Below are 24,812 nucleotides of genomic sequence, written 5' to 3' on the forward strand. Positions count from 1 at the left end.
CAGAGAGATATATACAGAGAGACAGAGAGAGACACAAATAGAGAGAAATACAGAGACAGAGAGAGACACACAGATAAACAGTGATATACTGAGAGACAGAGAGAGACACAAATAGAGAGAAATACAGAGACAGAGAGAGACACACAGATAAACAGAGATATACAGACAAAGAGAGATACAGATAAATAGAGGCAGAGAGATGTACAAAACCACATAAAGATATAGATAGAGAGACACACACATAAATACACTAATCAAGAAATACAAAAAGAGAGACAGAATTAGGCAAAGTCAGGTCTAGTTTTGCATTCAATGTATATTTAAAAATTCAGAGAGTATTTTACAGGGAAATTGATTTTAAAGTTAACAAAAGTACATATATCCTTTTCAGCTTCACACTGCGATCAGAACCCATGTGATCTGAGCTGCCCGGTATCTGTACAACTGTAACAGAGACCAGAAAGAGAAAAAAACAGCTCAACGTCACGGGAAATGAACAATTGTAAATAAGGAACAAGAAAAGTTCTTTATTTATACATGAAACTTAAACTCCAAGAAAACTATTAACTACAATTACATTACAACAAAAATCACCGTATACATTTCACACTGAAAACTGCAATCCTGTCCACGATTGTCTCAGTTCCAGATTCAGAATGATAAACAGAGACAATTTGACTGTTACAGTCACCGAGAGCAGATATTGTGTTTGCGTCACTCAGAGATCTTCATAATCAGCTGAGGGAAATCTACAGCGTCCAAAATTCAACCCATCACTTGATCTGTAAAAGAGAGATACACCAATCAAGTAGATAAGGTTGTTAAGAAGGCATACAGTGTCTTGGCGTTTATTGGTAGGGGGATTGAATTTAGGAGTCGTAGCGTTATGTTGCAACTGTACACAACTCTGGTGCGGCCGCACTTGGAGTATTGTGTGCAGTTCTGGTCCCCACATTACAGGAAGGATGTGGAGGCTTTGGAGAGGGTGCAGAGGAGGTTTACCAGGATGTTGCCTGGTATGGAGGGGAGATCCTATGAGGAGAGGCTGAGGGATTTGGGGTTGTTTTTGCTGGAAAGAAGGCGGCTAAGAGGGTATCTTATTGAAACATATAAGATGATTAGAGGTTTTGATAGGGTGGATAGTGATAGCCTTTTTCCTCTGATGGAAAAATCTAACACGAGGGGGCACGGCTTTAAACTAAGGGGGGGTAGTTATAGGACAGATGTCAGGGGTAGGTTCTTTACCCAGAGGGTGGTGAGGGATTGGAATGCCCTGCCTGCTGCAGTCGTAAATGCGCCTAGTTTGGGGGCGTTTAAGAGGTCTGTGGACAGGTTTATGGACGAAAAGGGATTGGTTTAGGTTAGTGGGTCATTGTTGTTGTTTTTTTTTAACTGGTCGGCGCAACATCGTGGGCCGAAGGGCCTGTTCTGCGCTGTAATGTTCTATGTTCAATGATCAGATATTTATGATGTGGGACATTAAGAGTTTTTAATTGGTAAAACATTGAGAGATTTTTCAAATCCCTTCTGTCAGTTTAATAACCCAGTCTGACAGCAGTTCCATTTCACACTCTCTGATCAGTCCTGTGTTGGGGGGGGGTTTAGTGTGGGATCAGTGTTTGCTTTTCCCAAACCGCAGTGAGACTCCCAACAAGGGCAAGAGGTTTCAGTGTTTAAAAATGTAAAGATTACAAAACTAAACCAGACAGAGAGTGATTGGGCCTCCTGCCTTCAATACAGCGATCTTCGCTCCGGAGATTGTGGGTTCAGCTCAGAGCTGAAAATACTAGGCCCTTAGCATCAAAACGCACAGACACACAGAGAGACAGAGACACAGAGAAACACAGAGACAAGAGACACACAGACACACAGAGAGAAAAACACAGAGAGACAGAGACACAGAGACAAGAGATACACAGAGAGAAAAACACAGGGAGACAGAGACGCAGAGAAACACAGAGACATACAGAGAGAAAAACACAGAGACAGAGACACAGAGAAACACAGAGACAAGAGACACGCAGAGAGATAGAAACCAAGAGAGACACGGATACACAGATATGGATACAGAGAAATAGAGAGATAGAGAGGCAGAGCGATAGAGACAGAGAGACACAGATACATAGAGGTAGAGAGTCATAGATACAGAGAAATACAGAGACACACAGATACAGACAAGGAAACAGAAAGAGACACAGATACTGAGAAATAGAGAGACACTGGGAGACACACAGATACAGACAAGGAAACAGAAAGAGACACAGATACTGAGAAATAGAGAGACAGAGAGATACACAGATACAGACAAAGAGACAGAAAGAGACACAGACACAGAGAAATACAGAGACACAGAGAGACACACAGATACAGACAAGGAAACAGAAAGAGATACAGATACAGAGAAATACAGAGACACAGAGAGGTACACAGATACAGACAAGGAAACACAGAGACACAGATGCAGAAAAATAGAGAGACACAGAGAGACACGCAGATACAGACAAGGAAATTGAAGATCCTCAGTTATGGACAGGTTAAAGAGTGAGAAACTCTTCCCTCTCAAGAGATGGTGATGAACTAGAGGGCCCAGATTGGAAATGATGGGGAAGTGAAATGTGGAAAATCACTTCACCGAGAGGGTGTTTGGAATCTGGAACAATCTTCCTGAAAGCCTGTTCCGATATTCAATAAGATCCTGGCTGATCTGTGATCGAAACTCTCTTTCTCTTTACCCCTTTGGACTAAGGGAAATCTATCAAACCCCAGATTGAAAATAATAACAAGTGTCTGAGTATCAATAGCCATTTGCAGAAGATTGTTTCAAACTAACCCCACACCACATCTGGCAATGTTTTCATTCCTACAATTCTCAAATTCCAAACTGAGGCTAACCCCCAAATATTCCCAAATCCTGGAATCCCCAACCAGCAGGAAAAAACTTGTTCTTTATCAGCCTCTCCCTTTCCCTCATTGTTTTCAATGTTTGATTCAATCAGCCCCCAACTTCAATTCCAGCGGTTAGGAATAATGTTTAATCTGCACCCTTCCTCAAATGTTCCCAACACAAATCCTGGAATGGGCTAAATCCAGAGTCAAATTCCCTCTGCTCTGTCCAAGGAATGTTTCAGCATAGATTTTTATTTTAGAAAAACAGGAATCAAATAGTTCAGCATCCCAGTGTGGCCTGGGGTTTATTTCACATTCAAACATGAAGTTGAAGCTTGGAATACTGTCTGTGGCAGCGTTTGTGGATTCAGTTGTTCTCCTGCTTTTTCACTTGTCTGAAGGCTTTGAATTGTAGACAGTGTTTAATCATTCCTGTCTCTCAGCACATGGAACTGGGGAATCTTCAAAGCCGACAGTCTCATGTAATTAACATCAAACTGCATCTTTATTCATCCATCCATTTCCTATCTCTGAATAAATCCCACACATTTCCAGAATGCAGGAAGCTCTCAATGGAAACTGCTTCCAATGATTCCCCAATACAATTGTTCACACTTGCCTGGAAACTACATCCCACTGACATTCCCCAAAGCAGCCACAGAAAAGGGACTGGTTATTTTAAACATTGAACCTGAACTCACTGAGTTTACAATTCACTCACATTGTACAGAAATGTGGATCCTGTTTTGATGAGAGTGATCAGATTAACTCTGGAACATGAAGGCAGCCTCCGGACTGAGATGAACCACATTTCCAACAGTTCCACTATATCAGAGACATTGCTGTGTGTATTGTGTGAATCCAGCTGTGAAATATCGGGACATTTGGAGCTTCCACGGTTTCTGTCTTTTCATCATTTATTAAAGTATGTTGTTCTATCCCTTTTCAATCTAAGTTGTGTCAATTTACATGTCCCTGCTCTGAAACATCACCACCAGTTTTGTCCATTTACTAAACATGAAAAACTCTTTGCAATTTGATATTTCCAGCTACACTGCTTACAATGCTGTCTCATTTTTTGTGTCTATGGCAAACCAGGATGTGAAGCATTCAGTCACATTAACAGGTCAATAAATACATCCAAACTACCTGTATATTTCTCTGTGTGTGTTTACCATGATCTGTTTGAGTGGGGGAGCAGGCTCAATGGGGCATTTGGCCTGAAACTGCACATAATTGAGATTTAAACACTCATACATGCTGACACACACACACACACATGCACAGACACACACTTATTGACAGAAACAGATGCACAGATGCACACACACAGACACAAACACAGATGCATAAACACACACACTCATTGACACAGACAGATGCACACACACACACTGACACAGAGACAGATACACACACACACACACACATTGACACAGAGACAGATGCGCACACACACTCATTGACACAGAGACAGATACACACACATACATACTCATTGACACAGACAGATGCACACACACACACACACACACACACACTCATTGACACAGAGACAGATGCACACACACACACACACACAGACACAAACACAGAGGCACTCACATAGAGACAGAGAGACACACACATATTCACAGAGACACAGACACAGATACACACACACACCCAGACACAGAGAGACAGACATACACACACACACATTCACTCACAGACACAGAGACACACACACACTCACAGGCACACAGAAACACATGTTGACATACACACACACATACAGAAACACACAACCACTCACAGACACATAAGCTCACACACAGGGAGACACACAATCTCTCTCACACACACACACACAGGGAGACACACAAGCTCACACACACACACACAGAAATACGTGCAGACACTTAGAATCTCCCCCTCACACACACAGAAACACAGAAACATAACCACACCGACACTCTCACACACTCATTCCTATTTCTGTTTTACTCCTCACTGCCCCCAGCTATAACGTATTGGGATCTGAGCTTGAAATGCTGGAACTGATCCTGGAGGAATGAGTGGGCTCTAATAGACACCCAGAGGGTCACTTGTGTGTGAATCATAGAATGGGGACAGCACAGGAGGCCATTCAGCCCGTCAATCCAGGATGGAGAGCCTGCAAGAGCAGTTTGACTATTCCCAGTCCCCGTAACCCTGTCAATATTTTCCCCTCAGCTTCCCATTCAATCTCTTCCTGATGGAATCTCCTTCCCCCTCCGGCTCAGACACAACATTCCAGATCCCAGCATTTCCCCATCACACAATCCCAGATTCCCACAGTGCAGGAGAGACCCCTCGGCCCATCGAGTCTGTACTGACCCGTCAGAACCACCTAACATCCCCACCCAACCCCATTCCCCAGCACTTGGCCCACAGCCCTGAATGTGATGATGGGCCCAGTGATCATCCAGGGACTTTTTAAAGGGTGTGAGACAACTTGCCTCTACCCCCCCCTCCCAGGCAACACATTCCAGACCCTCCCCACCCTCTGGGTAAAACAGTTCTTCCTCACATCCCCCCTCAACCTCCTATCCCTCACCTTGAACCTGTGTCCCCCTCATCACTGACCCTTCAACTAAGGGGATCAGCTGCTCCCGATCCACACTGTTCATGTCTCTCACGGTTATTACAATCTGGGCCTTGTATCAGTAATCTCTGCCCTAAACCTCTCTCAGTTATTACAATCTGGGCCTTGTATCAGTAATCTCTGTCCTAAACCTCTCTCAGTTATTACAGTCTGTGTCTTGTATCAGTAATCTCTGCCCTAAACCTCTCTCAGTTATTACAATCTGGGCCTTGTATCAGTAATCTCTGCCCTCAACCTCTCTCAGTTATTACAATCTGGGCCTTGTATCAGTAATCTCTGCCCTCAACCTCTCTCAGTTATTACAATCTGGGATAGTATCAGTAATCTCTACCCTAAACCTCTCTCAGTTATTACAATCTGGGCTTTGTATCAGTAATCTCTGCCCTAAACCTCTCTCAGTTATTACAATCTGGGCCTTGAGAGTAACAGAGAGAGAGCGCGAGAGAGAGACAGGATAGAGAGAGAGAGAGACAAAGAGACAGGCAGAGAGAGAGACAGGATAGAGTGAGAGTAACAGAGAGAGAGAGAGAGACAGACAGAGACAGAGAGAGAGAGACAGGTTATAGAGAGAGAGTGTGTAACAGAGAGAGAGAAAGTAACAGAGAGAGAGAGAGACAGGATAGAGGGAGAGAGTAACAGAGAGAGAGAGTAACAGAGAGAGAGAGAGGATAGAGAGAGAGTAACAGAGAGAGAGAGAGAGACAGGATAGAGAGAGAGAGTAACAGAGAGAGAGAGGATAGAGAGAGAGAGTAACAGAGAGAGAGACAGGATAGAGACAGAGAGAGAGAGACAGAGAGAGAGACAAAGAGAGACAGACAGGATAGAGTGAGAGAGTAACAGAGAGAGCGAGAGAGAGACAGGATAGAGAGAGAGAGAGAGACAAAGAGAGAGACAGAGAGAGAGAGACAGGATAGAGTGAGAGTAACAGAGAGAGACAGGATAGAGAGAGAGAGAGAGAGAGACAGAGAGAGAGAGAGACAGGTTAGAGAGAGAGAGAGAGACAAAGAGAGAGACAGAGAGAGAGAGACAGGATAGAGTGAGAGTAACAGAGAGAGACAGGATAGAGAGAGAGAGAGAGAGAGACAGGTTAGAGAGAGAGAGTGTGTAACAGAGACAGAGAAAGTAACAGAGAGAGAGAGACAGGATAGAGAGAGAGAGTAACAGAGAGAGAGAGTAACAGAGAGAGAGAGAGAGGATAGAGAGAGAGTAACAGAGAGAGAGAGAGAGACAGGATAGAGAGAGAGAGTAACAGAGAGAGAGAGGATAGAGAGAGAGAGTAACAGAGAGAGAGACAGGATAGAGACAGAGAGAGAGAGACAGAGAGAGAGACAAAGAGAGACAGACAGGATAGAGTGAGAGAGTAACAGAGAGAGCGAGAGAGAGACAGGATAGAGAGAGAGAGAGAGACAAAGAGAGAGACAGAGAGAGAGAGACAGGATAGAGTGAGAGTAACAGAGAGAGACAGGATAGAGAGAGAGAGAGAGAGACAGAGAGAGAGAGAGACAGGTTAGAGAGAGAGAGAGAGACAAAGAGAGAGACAGAGAGAGAGAGACAGGATAGAGTGAGAGTAACAGAGAGAGACAGGATAGAGAGAGAGAGAGAGAGAGACAGGTTAGAGAGAGAGAGTGTGTAACAGAGACAGAGAAAGTAACAGAGAGAGAGAGACAGGATAGAGAGAGAGAGTAACAGAGAGAGAGAGTAACAGAGACAGGATAGAGAGAGAGAGAGACAGAGAGAGAGAGACAGGATAGATAGAGAGAGTAACAGAGAGAGAGAGGATAGAGAGGGAGAGTAACAGACAGAGAGAGAGAGAGAGCAGCAGGATAGAGAGAGAGAGTAACGGAGAGAGAGAGAGAGGAAAGAGAGAGAGAGTAACGGAGAGAGAGAGACAGGATAGAGAGAGAGAGTAACAGAGGGAGAGAGACAGGATAGAGAGAGAGAGTAACAGAGAGAGAGAGAGAGGATAGAGAGAGAGTAACAGAGAGAGAGAGAGAGGATAGAGAGAGAGTAACAGAGAGAGAGAGAATAGAGAGAGAGTAACAGAGAGAGAGAGAGAGGATAGAGAGAGAGTAACAGAGAGAGAGAGAGAGGATAGAGAGAGAGTAACAGAGAGAGAGAGAATAGAGAGAGAGTAACAGAGAGAGAGAGAATAGAGAGAGAGTAACAGAGAGAGAGAGAAAGGATAGAGAGGGAGAGTAACAGAGAGAGAGAGAGAGCGAGACAGGATAGAGAGAGTGTAACAGAGAGAGAGAGACAGAGAGCGAGACAGGATAGAGAGAGTGTAACAGAGAGAGAGAGACAGGATATAGAGAGAGAGAGTAACAGAGAGAGAGAGTAACAGAGAGAGAGAGACAGGATTGGGAGAGAGAGTAACAGATAGACAGAGAGAAAAAGAGGATAAAGAGAGCGAGTAACAGAGAGAGAGAGAGGATAGAGGGGGAGAGTAACAGAGAGAGAGAGACAGGATAGAGAGAGAGAGTAACAGAGAGAGAGAGACAGGATTGGGAGAGAGAGTAACAGAGAGAGAGAGGAGAGAGAGAGAGAGAGAGACAGGATATAGAGAGAGAAACAGAGAGAGAGACAGAGAGAGAGAGTAACAGAGACAGAGAGAGAGAGACAGGATAGAGAGAGTAACAGAGAGACAGAGAGAGACAGGATAGAGAGAGAGTAACAGAGAGACAGAGAGGATAGAGGGGGAGAGTAACACAGAGAGAGAGAGTAACAGAGAGAGAAAGAGAGAGAGAGACAGGAAAGAGAGAGAGAGTAACAGAGAGACAGAGAGAGACAGAGAGAGAGAGAGAGACAGGATATATAGAGAGAGAGTAACAGAGAGAGAGAGAGGATAGAGAGAGCGAGGATAGAGAGAGAGAGTAACAGAGAGAGAAAGAGAGAGAGAGAGTAACAGAGAGAGAGAGAGGATAGAGAGTGAGAGGACAGAGAGAGAGAGAGTATCCTAACAGAGCGAGAGAGACAGGATAGAGAGAGAGATTAACAGAGAGAGAGAGAGGATAGAGAGAGAGAGTAACAGAGAGAGAGACAGGATATAGAGAGCGAGTAACAGAGAGAGGATAGAGAGAGGGTGTAACGAAGAGAGAGACATGAGAGAGAGAGAGAGAGGATAGAGAGAGAGTAACAGAGAGAGAGAGAGAGAGAGGATAGAGAGAGAGAGACAGAGAGAGAGACAGAGAGCTAGAGAGAGAGGATAGAGAGAGAGTAACAGAGAGAGAGATACGGGATAGAGAGAGAGAAACAGAGATGGAGAGAGAGATACGGGATAGAGTGAGAGAGAGTAACAGAGAGAGAGAGATACAGGATAGAGTGAGAGAGAGTAACAGAGAGAGAGAGACAGGATAGAGTTTGAGTAACAGAGAGAGAGTGATTCAGGATAGAGAGAGAGAGTAACAGAGAGAGAGAGAGAGATACAGGATAGAGTGAGAGAGAGTAACAGAGAGAGAGAGATACAGGATAGAGTGAGAGAGAGTAACAGAGAGAGAGAGAGACAGGATAGAGTTTGAGTAACAGAGAGAGAGTGATTCAGGATAGAGAGAGAGTAACAGAGAGAGGGAGAGAGAGAGGATGTAGAGAGAGAGAATAACAGAGAGAGAGAGAGACAGGATAGAGAGAGAGAGAGACAGGATAGAGAGAGAGAATAACAGAGAGAGAGAGAGAGAGGATGTAGAGAGAGAGAATAACAGAGAGAGAGAGAGGATAGAGAGAGAGAGTAACATAAGTAGAGACAGGATAGAGAGAGAGTAACAGAGAGAGAGAGACAGGATAGAGAGAGAGAGAGACAGAAAAACAGACAGGATAGAGAGAGAGTGAATGACAGGATAGAGAGAGAGAGAGAGCAACAGAGGGAGAGAGACATGATAGAGAGAGAGAGTAACAGAGAGAGAGAGAGAGACAGGATATAGAGAGAGTAACAGAGAGAGAGAGAGTGAGACAGAGACTGAGAGACAGAGAGAGAGAGAGGATAGAGAGAGAGAATAACACAGAGAGAGAGAGACAGGATAGGGAGAGAGAGAGAGGATAGAGAGAGAGGATTACAGAGAGAGAGGGTTACACAGAGAGAGAGGGTTACACAGAGAGAGAGGGTTACACAGAGAGAGAGGGTTACACAGAGAGAGGGTTACACAGAGAGAGGGTTACACAGAGAGAGGGTTACACAGAGAGAGGGTTACACAGAGAGAGGGTTACACAGAGAGAGGGTTACACAGAGAGAGTTACAGAGAGAGAGGGTTACAGAGAGAGAGAGTTACAGAGAGAGAGAGTTACAGAGAGAGAGAGTAACAGAGAGAGGGTTACACAGAGAGAGAGGGTTACACAGAGAGAGAGGGTTACACAGAGAGAGAGGGTTACACAGAGAGAGAGGGTTACACAGAGAGAGAGGGTTACACAGAGAGAGAGGGTTACACAGAGAGAGAGGGTTACACAGAGAGAGAGTTACACAGAGAGAGAGTTACACAGAGAGAGAGTTACACAGAGAGAGAGTTACACAGAGAGAGAGGGTTACAGAGAGAGAGGGTTACAGAGAGAGAGGGTTACAGAGAGAGAGGGTTACAGAGAGAGAGTTACACAGAGAGAGAGTTACACAGAGAGAGAGTTACACAGAGAGAGAGTTACACAGAGAGAGAGTTACACAGAGAGAGAGTTACACAGAGAGAGAGTTACACAGAGAGAGAGTTACACAGAGAGAGAGGGTTACAGAGAGAGAGGGTTACAGAGAGAGAGGGTTACAGAGAGAGAGGGTTACAGAGAGAGAGGGTTACAGAGAGAGAGGGTTACAGAGAGAGAGGGTTACAGAGAGAGAGGGTTACAGAGAGAGAGGGTTACAGAGAGAGAGTTACACAGAGAGAGAGTTACACAGAGAGAGGGTCACAGAGAGAGAGGGTCACAGAGAGAGAGTAACAGAGAGAGAGTAACAGAGAGAGAGTAACAGAGAGAGGGTCACAGAGAGAGAGGGTCACAGAGAGAGAGGGTCACAGAGAGAGAGGGTTACAGAGAGAGAGGGTTACAGAGAGAGGGTCACAGAGAGAGGGTCACAGAGAGAGAGGGTCACAGAGAGAGAGGGTCACAGAGAGAGAGGGTCACAGAGAGAGAGGGTCACAGAGAGAGAGGGTCACAGAGAGAGAGGGTCACAGAGAGAGAGGGTCACAGAGAGAGAGGGTCACAGAGAGAGAGGGTCACAGAGAGAGAGGGTCACAGAGAGAGAGAGTTACAGAGAGAGAGAGGATAGAGAGTGAGAGGACAGAGAGAGAGAGAGAGTATCCTAACAGAGCAAGAGAGACAGGATAGAGAGAGAGATTAACAGAGAGAGAGACAGGATATAGAGAGCGAGTAACAGAGAGAGGATAGAGAGAGGGTGTAACGAAGAGAGAGACATGAGAGAGAGAGAGAGAGAGAGGATAGAGAGAGAGAGAGAGAGAGGATAGAGAGAGAGTAACAGAGAGAGAGAGAGAGAGGATAGAGAGAGACAGAGAGAGAGACAGAGAGCTAGAGAGAGAGGATAGAGAGAGAGTAACAGAGAGAGAGATACGGGATAGAGAGAGAGAAACAGAGATGGAGAGAGAGATACGGGATAGAGTGAGAGAGAGTAACAGAGAGAGAGAGATACAGGATAGAGTGAGAGAGAGTAACAGAGAGAGAGAGACAGGATAGAGTTTGAGTAACAGAGAGAGAGTGATTCAGGATAGAGAGAGAGAGTAACAGAGAGAGAGAGAGAGATACAGGATAGAGTGAGAGAGAGTAACAGAGAGAGAGAGATACAGGATAGAGTGAGAGAGAGTAACAGAGAGAGAGAGAGAGAGGATAGAGTTTGAGTAACACAGAGAGAGTGATTCAGGATAGAGAGAGAGTAACAGAGAGAGGGAGAGAGAGAGGATGTAGAGAGAGAGAATAACAGAGAGAGAGAGAGACAGGATAGAGAGAGAGAGAGACAGGATAGAGAGAGAGAGAGACAGGATAGAGAGAGAGAGAGACAGGATAGAGAGAGAGAGAGACAGGATAGAGAGAGAGAGAGAGACAGGATAGAGAGAGAGAGAGAGACAGGATAGAGAGAGAGAGAGAGACAGGATAGAGAGAGAGAGAGACAGGATAGAGAGAGAGAGAGACAGGATAGAGAGAGAGAGAGAGACAGAGAGAGAGAGACAGGATAGAGAGAGAGAATAACAGAGAGAGAGAGAGAGAGGATGTAGAGAGAGAGAATAACAGAGAGAGAGAGAGGATAGAGAGAGAGAGTAACATAAGTAGAGACAGGATAGAGAGAGAGTAACAGAGAGAGAGAGACAGGATAGAGAGAGAGAGAGACAGAAAAACAGACAGGATAGAGAGAGAGTGAATGACAGGATAGAGAGAGAGAGAGCAACAGAGGGAGAGAGACATGATAGAGAGAGAGAGTAACAGAGAGAGAGAGAGAGACAGGATATAGAGAGAGTAACAGAGAGAGAGAGAGTGAGACAGAGACTGAGAGACAGAGAGAGAGAGAGGATAGAGAGAGAGAATAACACAGAGAGAGAGAGACAGGATAGGGAGAGAGAGAGAGAGAGGATAGAGAGAGAGGGTTACACAGAGAGAGGGTTACACAGAGAGAGGGTTACACAGAGAGAGGGTTACACAGAGAGAGGGTTACACAGAGAGAGAGGGTTACACAGAGAGAGAGGGTTACACAGAGAGAGAGAGTTACAGAGAGAGAGGGTTACACAGAGAGAGAGGGTTACACACAGAGAGAGGGTTACACACAGAGAGAGGGTTACACAGAGAGAGAGGGTTACACAGAGAGAGGGTTACACAGAGAGAGGGTTACACAGAGAGAGAGTTACAGAGAGAGAGGGTTACACAGAGAGAGAGGGTTACACAGAGAGAGAGGGTTACACAGAGAGAGAGGGTTACACAGAGAGAGAGTTAGACAGAGAGAGAGTTAGACAGAGAGAGAGTTAGACAGAGAGAGAGTTACACAGAGAGAGAGTTACACAGAGAGAGAGTTACACAGAAAGAGAGGGTTACACAGAAAGAGAGGGTTACACAGAAAGAGAGGGTTACAGAGAGAGAGGGTTACAGAGAGAGAGTTACACACAGAGAGAGTTACACAGACAGAGAGAGTTACACAGACAGAGAGAGTTACACAGACAGAGAGAGTTACACAGACAGAGAGTTCCAGAGAGAGAGGGTCACAGAGAGAGAGGGTCACAGAGAGAGAGGGTCACAGAGAGAGAGGGTCACAGAGAGAGAGGGTCACAGAGAGAGCCTAACCCTAACCCTAACCCCTAACCCTAGCCCTAGCCCTAACCCTAACCCTAGCCCTAGCCCTAACCCTAGCCCTAGCCCTAACCCCTAACCCTAACCCCTAACCCTAACACCCTAACCCCAATGCCAACCCCAACCCCAACCCTAATCCTAACCCTAACCCCTAACCCTAATGCAGGGCCTAACCCTAACCCTAACCCTTAACCCTAACCCGAACCCTAACCCTCACCCTGACCCTGACCCCTAACACTAACCCTAACCCTAACACCCTAACCCCTAACCCTAACCCTAATGCAGGGCCTAACCCTAACCCTAACCCCCCCCCTAACCCTAACCCTAATGCAGAGTAACCCTAACCCTAACCGCTAACCCTAACCCTAACCCCTAACCCTAAACCCAACCCTAACCTAACCCTAACCCCTAACCCTAAACCCTAAACCCTAACCCTGCCTCCATCTGCTGGTGATGCCGTCTCAATGCACCCTGAGCCCACCCTGCCTCCATCTTCTGGTGATGCCGTCTCAATGCACCCAGAGATCATTGAAACATCGGATCCCTGTCTTGCAGCAGGAGGTCATTCATTGCAACGAGACTGAATTCCCTCTCCAACAGAACATTTTACTCGGGCTTTATCCCTGAAACTCCACATATTAATCTCGCTAAAACCGAATTCATAAATCGTGGGACATTACGGAGCAATTAGTAATCGACCTAACCTGCCCACCTTTCCATTGTTTTGGAATGGTTCAATTCCTTCGGACAAAGGATCATTCAATGTCTCTCTCTGCTCATTAAATTCTGACCGCAATGTGGAGGTGTCGGGGTTTGACTGGGGTCGGCTCAGCAAGAAACCTCACAATAACAGGTTAAAGTCCAACATGTTTATTTCGTACCTCAAGCATTCGGAGCTCAGCTCGGTCATCACTCATCTGATGAAGGAGCAGCGCTCTGAAAACTCGCGATACCAAATAAACCTGTTGGACTTTAACCTGGAGCTGTGAGACTTCTTGCGATATCCTGCCCATTACCGACCAGACAATTGTGCTATTTTGAACAATGCCAAATACTTAATGATCTCCGACGTGTCATTTCTTCTGTTTAACTAAAATGTGCAATGCTTCCTCTGGAAGTTCTGCAACATTTTTTTCTCTCTTGAAGACAGATCGAAATATTTTGCGATATCAATCTAACACCACCTAACCCGAAGGGATTTTTTTTTTCTTGTCATCAGAAAATCACAGCCAGCATTTCTCTGAAGGCCACACGATAATGTTGTCAACAGTTTCACTCAGGTTCAATGTCAAGCTCAATCACAAGACTGGATTTAAAGACCTGACAATGAATAGGTCAAATGCACGCCATACATTCCTAACCCTAACCCCTAACCCCTAACCCTAACACTAACCCCTAACCCTAACCCTAATACCCTAACCCTAACCCTAACCCCCTAACCCTAATACCCTAACCCTAAACCCTAAACCCTAATGCAGAGTAACCCTAACCCCAACCCCAACCCTAACTAACCCTAACCCTAACCCTAAACCCTAACCCTAACCCTAATGCCTAACCCTAACCCTAAACCCTGACCCTAACCCCTAACCCTAACCCTGACCCTAACCCTAATGCAGACCCTAACCCTAACCCTAACCCCTAACCCTAACCCCTAACCCTTACCCCCTAACCCCTAACCCTAACCCCTAACCCTCACCCTAATACCCTAACCCTAACCCCTAACCCTGACCCCAACCCCCACCCTAACCCTAATACCCTAACCCCCTAACCCTAACCCCTAACCCTAATGCACACTGCCTAACCCTAACCCTGACCCTGACCCTGACCCCTAACCCTACCCCTAACCCTAAACCCTAACCCTAATGCAGACCCTAACCCTAACCCTACCCTAACCCCTAACCCTAACCCTAAACCCTAACCCTAACCCCTAACCCGAACCCTAACCCTAATGCAGGGCCTAACCCTAACCCTAAACCCTAACCCTAATGCAGACCCTAACCCTAACCCTACCCTAACCCTAACCCCTAACCCTAACCCCTAATGCAGGGCCTAACCCTAACCCTAACCCTAACCCTAATGCAGACCCTAACCCTAACCCTAACCCCTAACCCTAACCCCTAACCCTAACCCTCACCCTAATACCCTAACCCTAACCCCTAACCCTGACCCCAACCCCCACCCTAACCCTAATACCCTAACCCCCTAACCCTAACCCCTAACCCTAATGCACACTGCCTAACCCTAACCCTGACCCTGACCCTGACCCCTAACCCTACCCCTAACCCTAAACCCTAACCCTAATGCAGACCCTAACCCTAACCCTACCCCTAAACCCTAACCCCTAACCCGAACCCTAACCCTAATGCAGGGCCTAACCCTAACCCTAAACCCTAACCCTAATGCAGACCCTAACCCTAACCCTACCCTAACCCTAACCCCTAACCCTAACCCCTAATGCAGGGCCTAACCCTAACCCCAACCCCAACCCTAATACCCTAACCCTAATACCCTAACCCTAACCCCTAACCCTAACCCCAACCCTAACCCTAACCTACCCTAACCCTAACCCTAATGCAGAGTAACCCTAACCCTAACCCCTAACCCTACCCCTAACCACCTAACCCTAACCACCTAACCCTTGACCCTAACCCTTGACCCTAACCCTTGACCCTTGACCCTAACCTTTGACCCTTGACCCCTGACCCCGACCCCCGACCCTGACCCCTAACCCTAACCCTAATTCACTGCCACCCTAACCCTAACCCTAACCCCTAACCCTAACCCTAAATGCACCCTAACCCTAATGCACACTGCCTACCCTAACCCTAACCCCTAACCCTCACCCTAATGCGTAACCCTAACCCTAACCCTAACCCCCTAACCCTAAAACCCTAAAACCCTAACCCTAAAACCCATCCCTAAAACCCTAACCCTCACCCTATGGACAGGACAGAGCGCACTGAGGAATGGGGAGAGTAAGGACAGAGCGCACTGAGGAATGGGGAGAGTCAGGACAGAGCGCACTGAGGAATGGGGAGAGTAAGGACAGAGCGCACTGAGGAATGGGGAGAGTAAGGACAGAGCGCACTGAGGAATGGGGAGAGTAAGGACAGAGCGCACTGAGGAATGGGGAGAGTAAGGACAGAGCGCACTGAGGAATGGGGAGAGTAAGGACAGAGCGCACTGAGGAATGGGGAGAGTAAGGACAGAGCGCACTGAGGAATGGGGAGAGTAAGGACAGAGCGCACTGAGGAATGGGGAGAGTAAGGACAGAGCGCACTGAGGAATGGGGAGAGTAAGGACAGAGCGCACTGAGGAATGGGGAGAGTAAGGACAGAGCGCACTGAGGAATGGGGAGAGTAAGGACAGAGCGCACTGAGGAATGGGGAGAGTAAGGACAGAGCGCACTGAGGAATGGGGAGAGTAAGGACAGAGCGCACTGAGGAATGGGGAGAGTAAGGACAGAGCGCACTGAGGAATGGGGAGAGTAAGGACAGAGCGCACTGAGGAATGGGGAGAGTAAGGACAGAGCGCACTGAGGAATGGGGAGAGTAAGGACAGAGCGCACTGAGGAATGGGGAGAGTAAGGACATTTTAACTCACCATCTTGCTCCCATGCCCATATGCCTATTCTGGGCCTACAAAAATGCTCCAGTGAAGCCTAACTCAAACTACTTTCCATTCACACTTACTTGTCTTGAGTCCATGACACTTTTGTCAATCTGTCTTCACTGTTACCTATCCCCGATCTTGTTTCTACTTCAGCTGCTCCACTCCCCTCATCAATGACATAATCCATCGCAATTCAACCCCTCTTCAATGCTGAATACAGACACAAAACATTCACTCTGTTTCTCTCTCCACTGACCTGCTAAGTTATTTCAGCATTTTCCATTTTTATTTTATGGACTACCCTTGAATCAGTCACACCAGAAGGGAAGTCATTCAATGATCTCTTGAACCTGCTCCATGCACAGCCATTTATCCCCTCGTGATTCTGGTGCTCGGGGGCAAAATGAGCACATTCAGCCCCCTCCCTATCCTGTTTCAGAGTGGAATTAGAACATTGAATCCCTTTCCTGCATGTTGCACGGGGACAAAAGGAGGATATTCAGTCCCTTGCGACTTGGTACAAAGAACAGGGAGAGACCATTCAAACCTTTCGCTAGCCTGTAGCATAGGAATGCAGTGAGGGCAATACAACTCCTCCCTATCCTGATACACAGGCACACTCTCAAAGCTTTTATGCAGTAACTGGAGGAGGACATTCAGCCCCTCTTGAGCCTGGTACTCAGGAATAGAAGGAAACCTTTCCAACCCATCAAAAACTGATAAGCAGGAACAAGAGGAGGTCATTCAGCCTATCTCAGTAGAAACATAGAAACTAGAAGCACAGGTAGGCCATTCAGCCCACTGAGCCTGCTCCTCCATTCATTTTGATCATGGCTGATCATCAAATTCAGTATCCTGATCCCCCTTCCTCCCTTCTCCCTCGATCCCTTTACCGCCAAGAGCTATATCTAATTTCTTCTTGAAATCTCAAAACGTTTTGGCTTCAATTCCTTACACTCACCACCCTCTGGGTGAAGAAGTTTCTCCTCACCTCAGTTCTAAAAGGTTTTCCCCTTATCCTCAAACTATGAGCCCTAGTTCTGGACTCCCCCCACCACCAGGAACATTCTTTCTGAATCTACCCTGTCTAACCCTGTTAGAATTTTATAAGTTTCTATCAGATCCCCTCTCACTCTTCTGAACTCCAGTGAATATAATCCTAACCGACTTAGTCTCTTCTCATGTGACAGACCAGCCACCCCAGGAATCAGCCTGGTAAACCTTCGCTGTACTCCCTCTACGGCAAAGACATTCTTCCTCAGATAAGGACACCAAAACTGCATACAATATTCCAGGTATGGCTTCACCAATGCTCTGTACAATGCAGCAAAACATCCCTACATATATAAAACTCCTCTCACTATAAAGGCCAACATACCATTTGCCTTCTTTACTGTACCAGCACGCTTACTTTCAGTGACTGAGGTCCAAAGGTCTCGTTGAACATCCACCCCTCTCAATTTACACCCATTCAAGTGACCAATGGTGATTCTCCCTTTCTCCACCTCTCTCGTCCGGCTCTCTCGCACTGACCGTCACTCACTCAGCCATCCTTGTTTTGCTCTCTCTCGGTTTCTCCACTCTGACTCAGTCAATGGCGGCTCTCCTGCCCCAGAAACCCTAGCGTCTGTGAAAGCACTCTATTTCCGGCAGAGGGGGCGGTCCGCGCCTGCGCAGTGACGTCGGGTGGCAGCTGCCGCCATTTGCAGAACGAGAGAAAGCGAGAGGGATAAAGATACAGAAATATATAGTGATAGAGAGAGAGGGATAACGGTATAGAGATATATAGTGATAGAGAGAGAGGGATAACGGTGTAGAGATATATAGTGATAGAGAGAGAGGGATAAAGGTATAGAGATATATAGTGATAGAGAGATAGTGAGGGGGAATAAAGAAATAGAGATATATAGTGATAGAGAGAGAGGGATAAAGGTATAGAGTTATATAGTGACAGAGAGGGGGGATAAAGATATAGAGTTATATAGTGATAGAGAGAGGGATAGAGATATAGAGATATATAGTGATAGAGAGAGGGATAGAGATATAGAGATATATAGTGATAGAGAGAGGGATAGAGATATAGAGTTATATAGTGATAGAGAGAGGGATAGAGATATAGAAATATATAGTGATAGAGAAGGGGATAAAGATATAGAGATATATAGTGATAGAGAAGGGGATAAAGATATAGAGATATATAGTGATAGAGAAGGGGATAAAGATATAGAGATATATAGTGATAGAGAAGGGGATAAAGATATAGAGATATATAGTGATAGAGAAGGGGATAAAGATATAGAGATATATAGTGATAGAGAAGGGGATAAAGATATAGAGATATATAGTGATAGAGAAGGGGATAAAGATATAGAAATATATAGTGATAGAGAGGGGGATAAAGATATAGAGATATATAGTGATAGAGAAGGGGATAAAGATATAGAGATATATAGTGATAGAGAAGGGGATAAAGATATAGAAATATATAGTGATAGAGAGGGGGATAAAGATATAGAGATATATAGTGATAGAGAGAGAGGGATAAAGATATAGAGATATATAGTTATAAAGAGAAAGAGATAAAGGGATAAAGATATAGAAATATATACTGATAAAGAGAGATAGAGAGAGGGATACAGATATAGAGATATATACTGATACAGAGGTAAAGGTATAGAGATATATAGTGATAAAGAGAGATAGAGAGCGGGATAAAGATATAGAAATATATCGTAATAAAGAGAGAGCTAGAGGAATAAAGATATAGAAATATATATTGATAGAAAGAGAAAGAGGGATAAAGATATAGAGACATATAGTGATAAAGAGAGAGAGGGATAAAGATATAGAGATAGGGATAGAGATATAGAGTGATAAAGAGAAAGAGAGATTTATAGAGAGAGGGGGATACTGTTAGAGAGATAGATGCTTATAGAGAGGGACAGCGAGATGTAGGGAGAGTGAGGGTTAGAAAGAGAGGGGAAAATAGAGAGATAAAGAGATAGTGATATAGAGAGAGATATTCTCAGAGAGAAGGATAAGGAAAGTGAAGGCTAGGGAGGGAGAAAACTAGGGAGAGGGATGGAGATATACAGTTATATATAGAAATATATATAGCGAGAAAGAGATAGAAATATATATATATATACACATAGAGAGAGGAAGAGAGACTATGATAGAGGGATAGGGAGAGAGAGAGAAAGAGGGAGGGTTAGGGAGGTAGGGATAAACAGAGAGGTATAAAGATAGGGAAAGAGAAAAGGAGATATATATGTATATATATGTATATATAGAGAGAGAGAGAGAGAGAGATACATAGCGGAATCTCCCTGTCCCAGAAAACCCCCGACACCACATCAGAAAATGTCTGGAACCGACAGAGGGTGAGGATGGAGGGAAAGGGGAAAAGAGGGAGCAGGGAGCGAGACGTTACTGTTGGGGAGAGGGGTACGTGACTTTATTAAGACACTGAAATATTTGGTAAAGTCTGGGGGAAATTCAGGTGAATTGAAATGGTGATAGTTTCTGAATCCGCTATTTGTTTCACAGGGATGTTGTATCATTGCTTCAGAACATCTCCAGCCCAAGAGAGAAAGTCAACCGAGCGATACCAGTGAAGGTGTTACTGGTTGGTGAAGATTTTTCTCAGATTCACTGCCATATTGACATGAAGCAGAAACCTCAACATCATCTCGAGTGGCAGCAGCTCCAGAATAATCTCGGAGCCCCTCAAACCCTCGGAGCTACTGTGGCCGACATCTCTGCAGACTCAGATCCCCAGACACTCGGAGCCCCTCAGAGCGATACATCTGCAGACTCAGACCCCCAGACATTCGGAGCCCCTCAGAGCGATACATCTGCAGACTCAGACCCCCAGACACTCGGAGCCCCTCAGAGCGATACATCTGCAGAGTTGGACTCCCAGATCGCTGGAGTTTCTCTATCCCAGGAGTGGCTGAAAACATGTAAACTTGAGTCTTGCAAGGAGGTGGTGCAACCTGAAGGCAGCGGGCAGCACTGTGGACAAGGTTTGTCGCTCCTGTGTGGTGTGTGTGGGCAAAGATTCAGTGATATACGGTCAGCCTTTCAGCATCAGTCTGCTCACCTCCAAGTACAATTCCTGTGCTTGATCTGTCAAAAGGTATTGACCCAGTTGAGTGACCTTGTCACGCACCACCACTTTGAGAATACTTTCCAGTATTCAGTGTACCTGGAGACTTTGACTCAAATATCTGTACTGTCAAAGCACCAAACTAATGCTGTGGAAAGCGGTGATTGCTCTCAGGCAGCATTGAGCAGCATGAGGACGGAATCTTTTCAGTGTACTCTCTGTCAGAAGGTTTTTGCCCACTTGTCTTTGCTCTCGCATCATCGCTGTCTTCAGTTCAAGCGCAGATCTTTCTGCTGTTCATTCTGTAATAAGATCTTCACTCAGTCCTCTTCACTCACTGCGCACCAACGTATTCACACTGGAGAGAAGCCATTCAAATGTTCCGTCTGCCAGAAGTGCTTCACTCACTCCTCATCACTCTTGAACCATCAGCGGATCCACACTGGGGAGAAACCTTTCCACTGTACCTTCTGCACAAAGAGCTTCACTGATTCATCCTCTCTGTCCAAACACCAACGCATCCACACTGGAGAGAGGCGATTCTGGTGCCTGGTGTGTGGCAAGACTTTTGCTTCATCGACCAACCTTCTGAATCACCAGTTGATTCACAGCGGAGAGAAGCCTTTCCACTGTACTGTGTGTGAAAAGAATTTCTCCCTGCTGTCTTCACTATCCAGACACCAGCGAATTCACTCTGGGGAGAAGCCATATCAGTGCTCCTTTTGTCTCAAGACTTTCACTCAGTCAGCGTCACTCTCTGTCCATAAACGGATTCACACTGGAGAGAAACCCTTCAAATGCCTGGTATGTGAGAAGCTGTTCACTCATTCCTCTAACCTCGCTGTGCACCAGCGCATTCACACTGGAGAGAAACCGTTTCACTGCAAATATTGTCAGAAGAATTTCACTGACTCTTCATCACTCTCCAAGCACCAACGGATCCATATGAGGCAGAAGCTGTTTGAGTGTCCGATTTGCCAGAAAACATTCACTAACCTGGCCTCTTTCTCGCAACACCAGCGGGTCCACGCAGGTGAAAAGCCATTTGCCTGCCCCCTCTGTGCAAAGACTTTTGCCACATCCTCCAGCCTCACAGAGCATCAGCACTTCCACTGTGGCCAGAAACCTTTCCCGTGCTCCATCTGTGGGAAGACCTTTACTAAATCCAGTAATCTCCTGAATCACTATCGCCTGCACACGGGTGAGAAACCTTTCCAGTGTATTGTTTGCGAGAAGAGTTTCACTGAGTCGTCATCGCTGTCCAAACACCAGCGTATTCACACCGGCGAGAAACCCTATCAGTGTTCATACTGCCAGAAGAGTTTCACTCAGTCCTTTTCACTGTCTGTCCACTTGCGCACTCACACCGGAGAGAAACCCTTCAAGTGTCCATTGTGCGAGAAGAGCTTCACCCAGCTGTCTCACCTTTCAGTTCACGAGCGCATTCACACCCGGGAGAAACCCTATCGCTGCATGCTCTGTGACAAGAGCTATACCCATTCCTCTACCCTCCTGAAACACCAGCGTACTCACTCCGGAGGCACGGTCTCAAACAGTTAACCCACTACAAACACTTGCAGCTGGGAGTGGGAGTAGAAATGTTTCCAATGGGAAATGGACAGTGTGGTGCTGAGCACGTGACTCATTATTATTTGAGAAGGTAGAGACTGAGATTTGCTGCTTTTTGCTAATGTGCAATACACTTTAGTTGTGTTCCTGCTCTTTATGTTACTAACCCTCCACCTTTGTGAAGGTTAGAAACAGGTGAGTGTCAAAGTTCAGAGGGAATTGGGTGTGCTGGGACCAGGAACGCAGAGAGTTAGCCGTGTGTGAACAGCAAGCGATTAGGAAGGAGGATAGTACGTGGGGCTTTATTGCAAAGGGAATAAGGAAATGTGGCTGCAGTTTTGGTTAGACCACATCGGGAACACCACGCATAGTTTTAGGGCAGGATTTTTGCTCCCTGAACCACTGCACCTCCCCCCACCCAACCCCTCGCGGCAGTGGAGGGAACTCCCCATTGGCCCATGGAAGAATCTTCTGGATCCCTTGATGTCAAGGGTGTTTTGCATTGTTTGTTGGCCAAAGAAATCGCTGCTACGGCAGGGGGGCGCGGGGGATGGAAATGCTTCAGTGACACCAAAAGCCCCAAAAGGGGGAAGGTTCAACCCTTCATTCCCACATTTGAGAGAGGAAATATTGGCACTGGAGGTCTCACAGCAAAGTCTCACTTGATAAGTCCTTGAGATGAGGGGTTGTCATATGAGGAGAGGCTGTGTAAATTGGATCGATATTCACTGGCATTTAGAAAAATGAGACACAATGTCACTGAAAAGCAGCAAGCTGTGAAGGGGGTATGATGGGGTGGATACTGAGAGATTGGTTCTGAGGGATCTAGAGCACGGGGGTGTACAGTCTCAGGACAAAGGGGCCTATCAGGTAGGACTAGATTGAATCTACAGTGCAGAAGAGGCCTTTCAGCCCATCGAGTCTGCACCAACCATAATCCCACCCAGGTCCTATAATCTCATAACTCCATGCATTTTACCCTAGCTAGTCCCCCTGACATTAAACAGCAATTTAGCATGGACAATCCACCTAACCAGTATATCTTTTAAGCCGTGGGAGGAAACCGGAGCACCCAGAAGAAACCCACGTAGACACAGAGAGAACGTGCAGTCTCTATACATACAATCATACGAGGCTGGAATCGAACCCGAGTCCCTGGCGCTGTGAGGCAGCAGTGCTAACCACTGTGCCACCATGCCACCCCAGTGAGAAAATCTTTCACTCAAGGAGTTGTGAAACTTTGGAATTCTCTGTCCTAGAGGGTCCCAGGAAGGATGCTCCCTCGATGAATATATTTCCTGCTGTGGGATAGAGAGATTTCTGATCTCTCCGGAAATTAAGGGATATGGGGAATGGGTGGAAAGGGCAATCAAAGCCCAAATCAGCCCCGATTGATTGAAGTGAGGAGCAGGCTCGATAGGCCGAGTGGTCTAAGCCTCTTATTTCTCTGATGGTAATTTAGACAGGGACTCTAAATCCCTGTTTAATTTAGGGACGTCCATCTACGCCTATCTCTCTCACACAGATAAAAGCAAAATACTGCGAGTGCCGGAATCTGAAATAAAAACAGAAAACACTGGAAAACCTCAGCAGGTCTGACAGTCTCTGTGGAGAGAGAATAGAGCCAACGTTCCAAGTCTGGATGACCCTTTGTCAGAGCTCTCTCCCTACCACTGTTGTTGTAGATTGCAAGGCAATGTCTGTGTTTTTGGTGCAGGTGTTTAGTATTACCAGAGAAGGGTGAGCTGATGCATTTAGGGAGGTCAAACGAGGCAAAGAGTTACCCATTCAACAGATGAATACTGAGGGAGTGGAGGAAGCGAGGGACCTGGTCCACAGATTCCTGAAGGTATCTGGACAGGCTGATAAGAAGGCATGTGGAATCCTTTAATTTATTAGCATTGAGATACAGTATATGAGCAGGGAGATTTTGCTGGAACTATATAAAAATTAGTTACTGGGCCTGATTTTACCATCAAGTTGTGCCCATTTTCAAGCATGAAAACTCGGTAAAGTCAGGCGCGAGGTGAGTAGTGCGATCCGCGCCCATCTCAGCGCCGGTTTCCTTTTTACCAAAACCCAAAAATGCCCGCAATCGGGACCATGCAAAAATGGGTAAGATGGCCATTTAAATACATTTGCATGCATTTAAATTGAATTAGTGGGCTGTACACCAACTTTACTGGCACTTCCCCTTTACCACCGCGTTCGCCCATCCAAAATCAGCACAAAACAAACATGCTCCATATAAGTCTGATCTGGGCGCTCCATCAGTGAGGGTTAGTGAGGAGGTCAGTGCCAAATATCCAACAGCTCTGCCTAAGATCAGTGAGGGGGAAGGGGGGGTTCACTGCCACTCTGTCTGTGATCAGTGAGGGGGAAGGGGGATCCGCTGCCACTCTGTCTGTGATCAGTGAGGGGGAAGGGGAGGATTCCGCTGCCACTCTGTCTGTGATCAGTGAGGGGAAAGGGGGGTTTGCTGCCACTCTGCCTGAGATTAGTGCAGGGGATGGGGAGGGCTCCGCTACCACTCTGCCTGTGATCAGTGAGGGGAAAGGGGGGGGTTCTGCTGCCACTCTGTCTGTGATCAGTGAGGGGGGAATTGGGGTCCGCTGCCTCTCTGTGATCAGTGAGGGGGAAGGGGGATCCGCTGCCAGTCTGTCTGTGATCAGTGAGGGGGAAGGGGGGGTCCCGCTGCCACTCTGTCTGTGATCAGTGAGAGGGAAGGGGGTCCGCTGTCACTCTGTCTGAGAT

The 24,812-nt window shown here is 46.3% G+C and overlaps 2 protein-coding genes across 3 annotated transcripts in view; one reads left to right on the plus strand and one right to left on the minus strand.

Annotated features, from left to right (window-relative positions):
* Positions 1-385: 385 nt before the first annotated feature.
* LOC145339717 (uncharacterized) overlaps positions 386-24,812 on the minus strand; it is a 30,781-nt gene continuing 6,354 nt past the window's right edge. Inside the window, exon 3 of the mRNA XM_080184237.1 lies at positions 386-782. Coding sequence (XP_080040363.1) covers positions 719-782 — 64 coding nt within the window. The 3' untranslated portion in view covers positions 386-718. The remainder of the gene's footprint in view (positions 783-24,812) is intronic.
* Positions 18,085-24,415, plus strand: LOC145339716 (uncharacterized). Of its 2 annotated transcripts, none has more exons than XM_080184234.1 (2): positions 18,085-19,761; positions 19,928-24,415. In XM_080184234.1, exons 1-2 carry the CDS (start codon positions 19,742-19,744, stop codon positions 22,047-22,049), a joined length of 2,142 nt encoding a protein of 713 aa, XP_080040360.1. In that variant the 5' UTR covers positions 18,085-19,741; the 3' UTR covers positions 22,050-24,415. The 2 variants fall into 2 exon arrangements, with proteins under 2 accessions (XP_080040360.1, XP_080040361.1); XM_080184235.1 differs by lacking the exon at positions 18,085-19,761 and adding an exon at positions 19,781-19,825.

The sequence above is a fragment of the Carcharhinus amblyrhynchos genome, unplaced genomic scaffold (assembly GCF_965287045.1).
Source record: "Carcharhinus amblyrhynchos unplaced genomic scaffold, sCarAmb.v2.hapA scaffold_628, whole genome shotgun sequence".
Taxonomy (NCBI): Eukaryota; Metazoa; Chordata; class Chondrichthyes; order Carcharhiniformes; family Carcharhinidae; genus Carcharhinus; species Carcharhinus amblyrhynchos.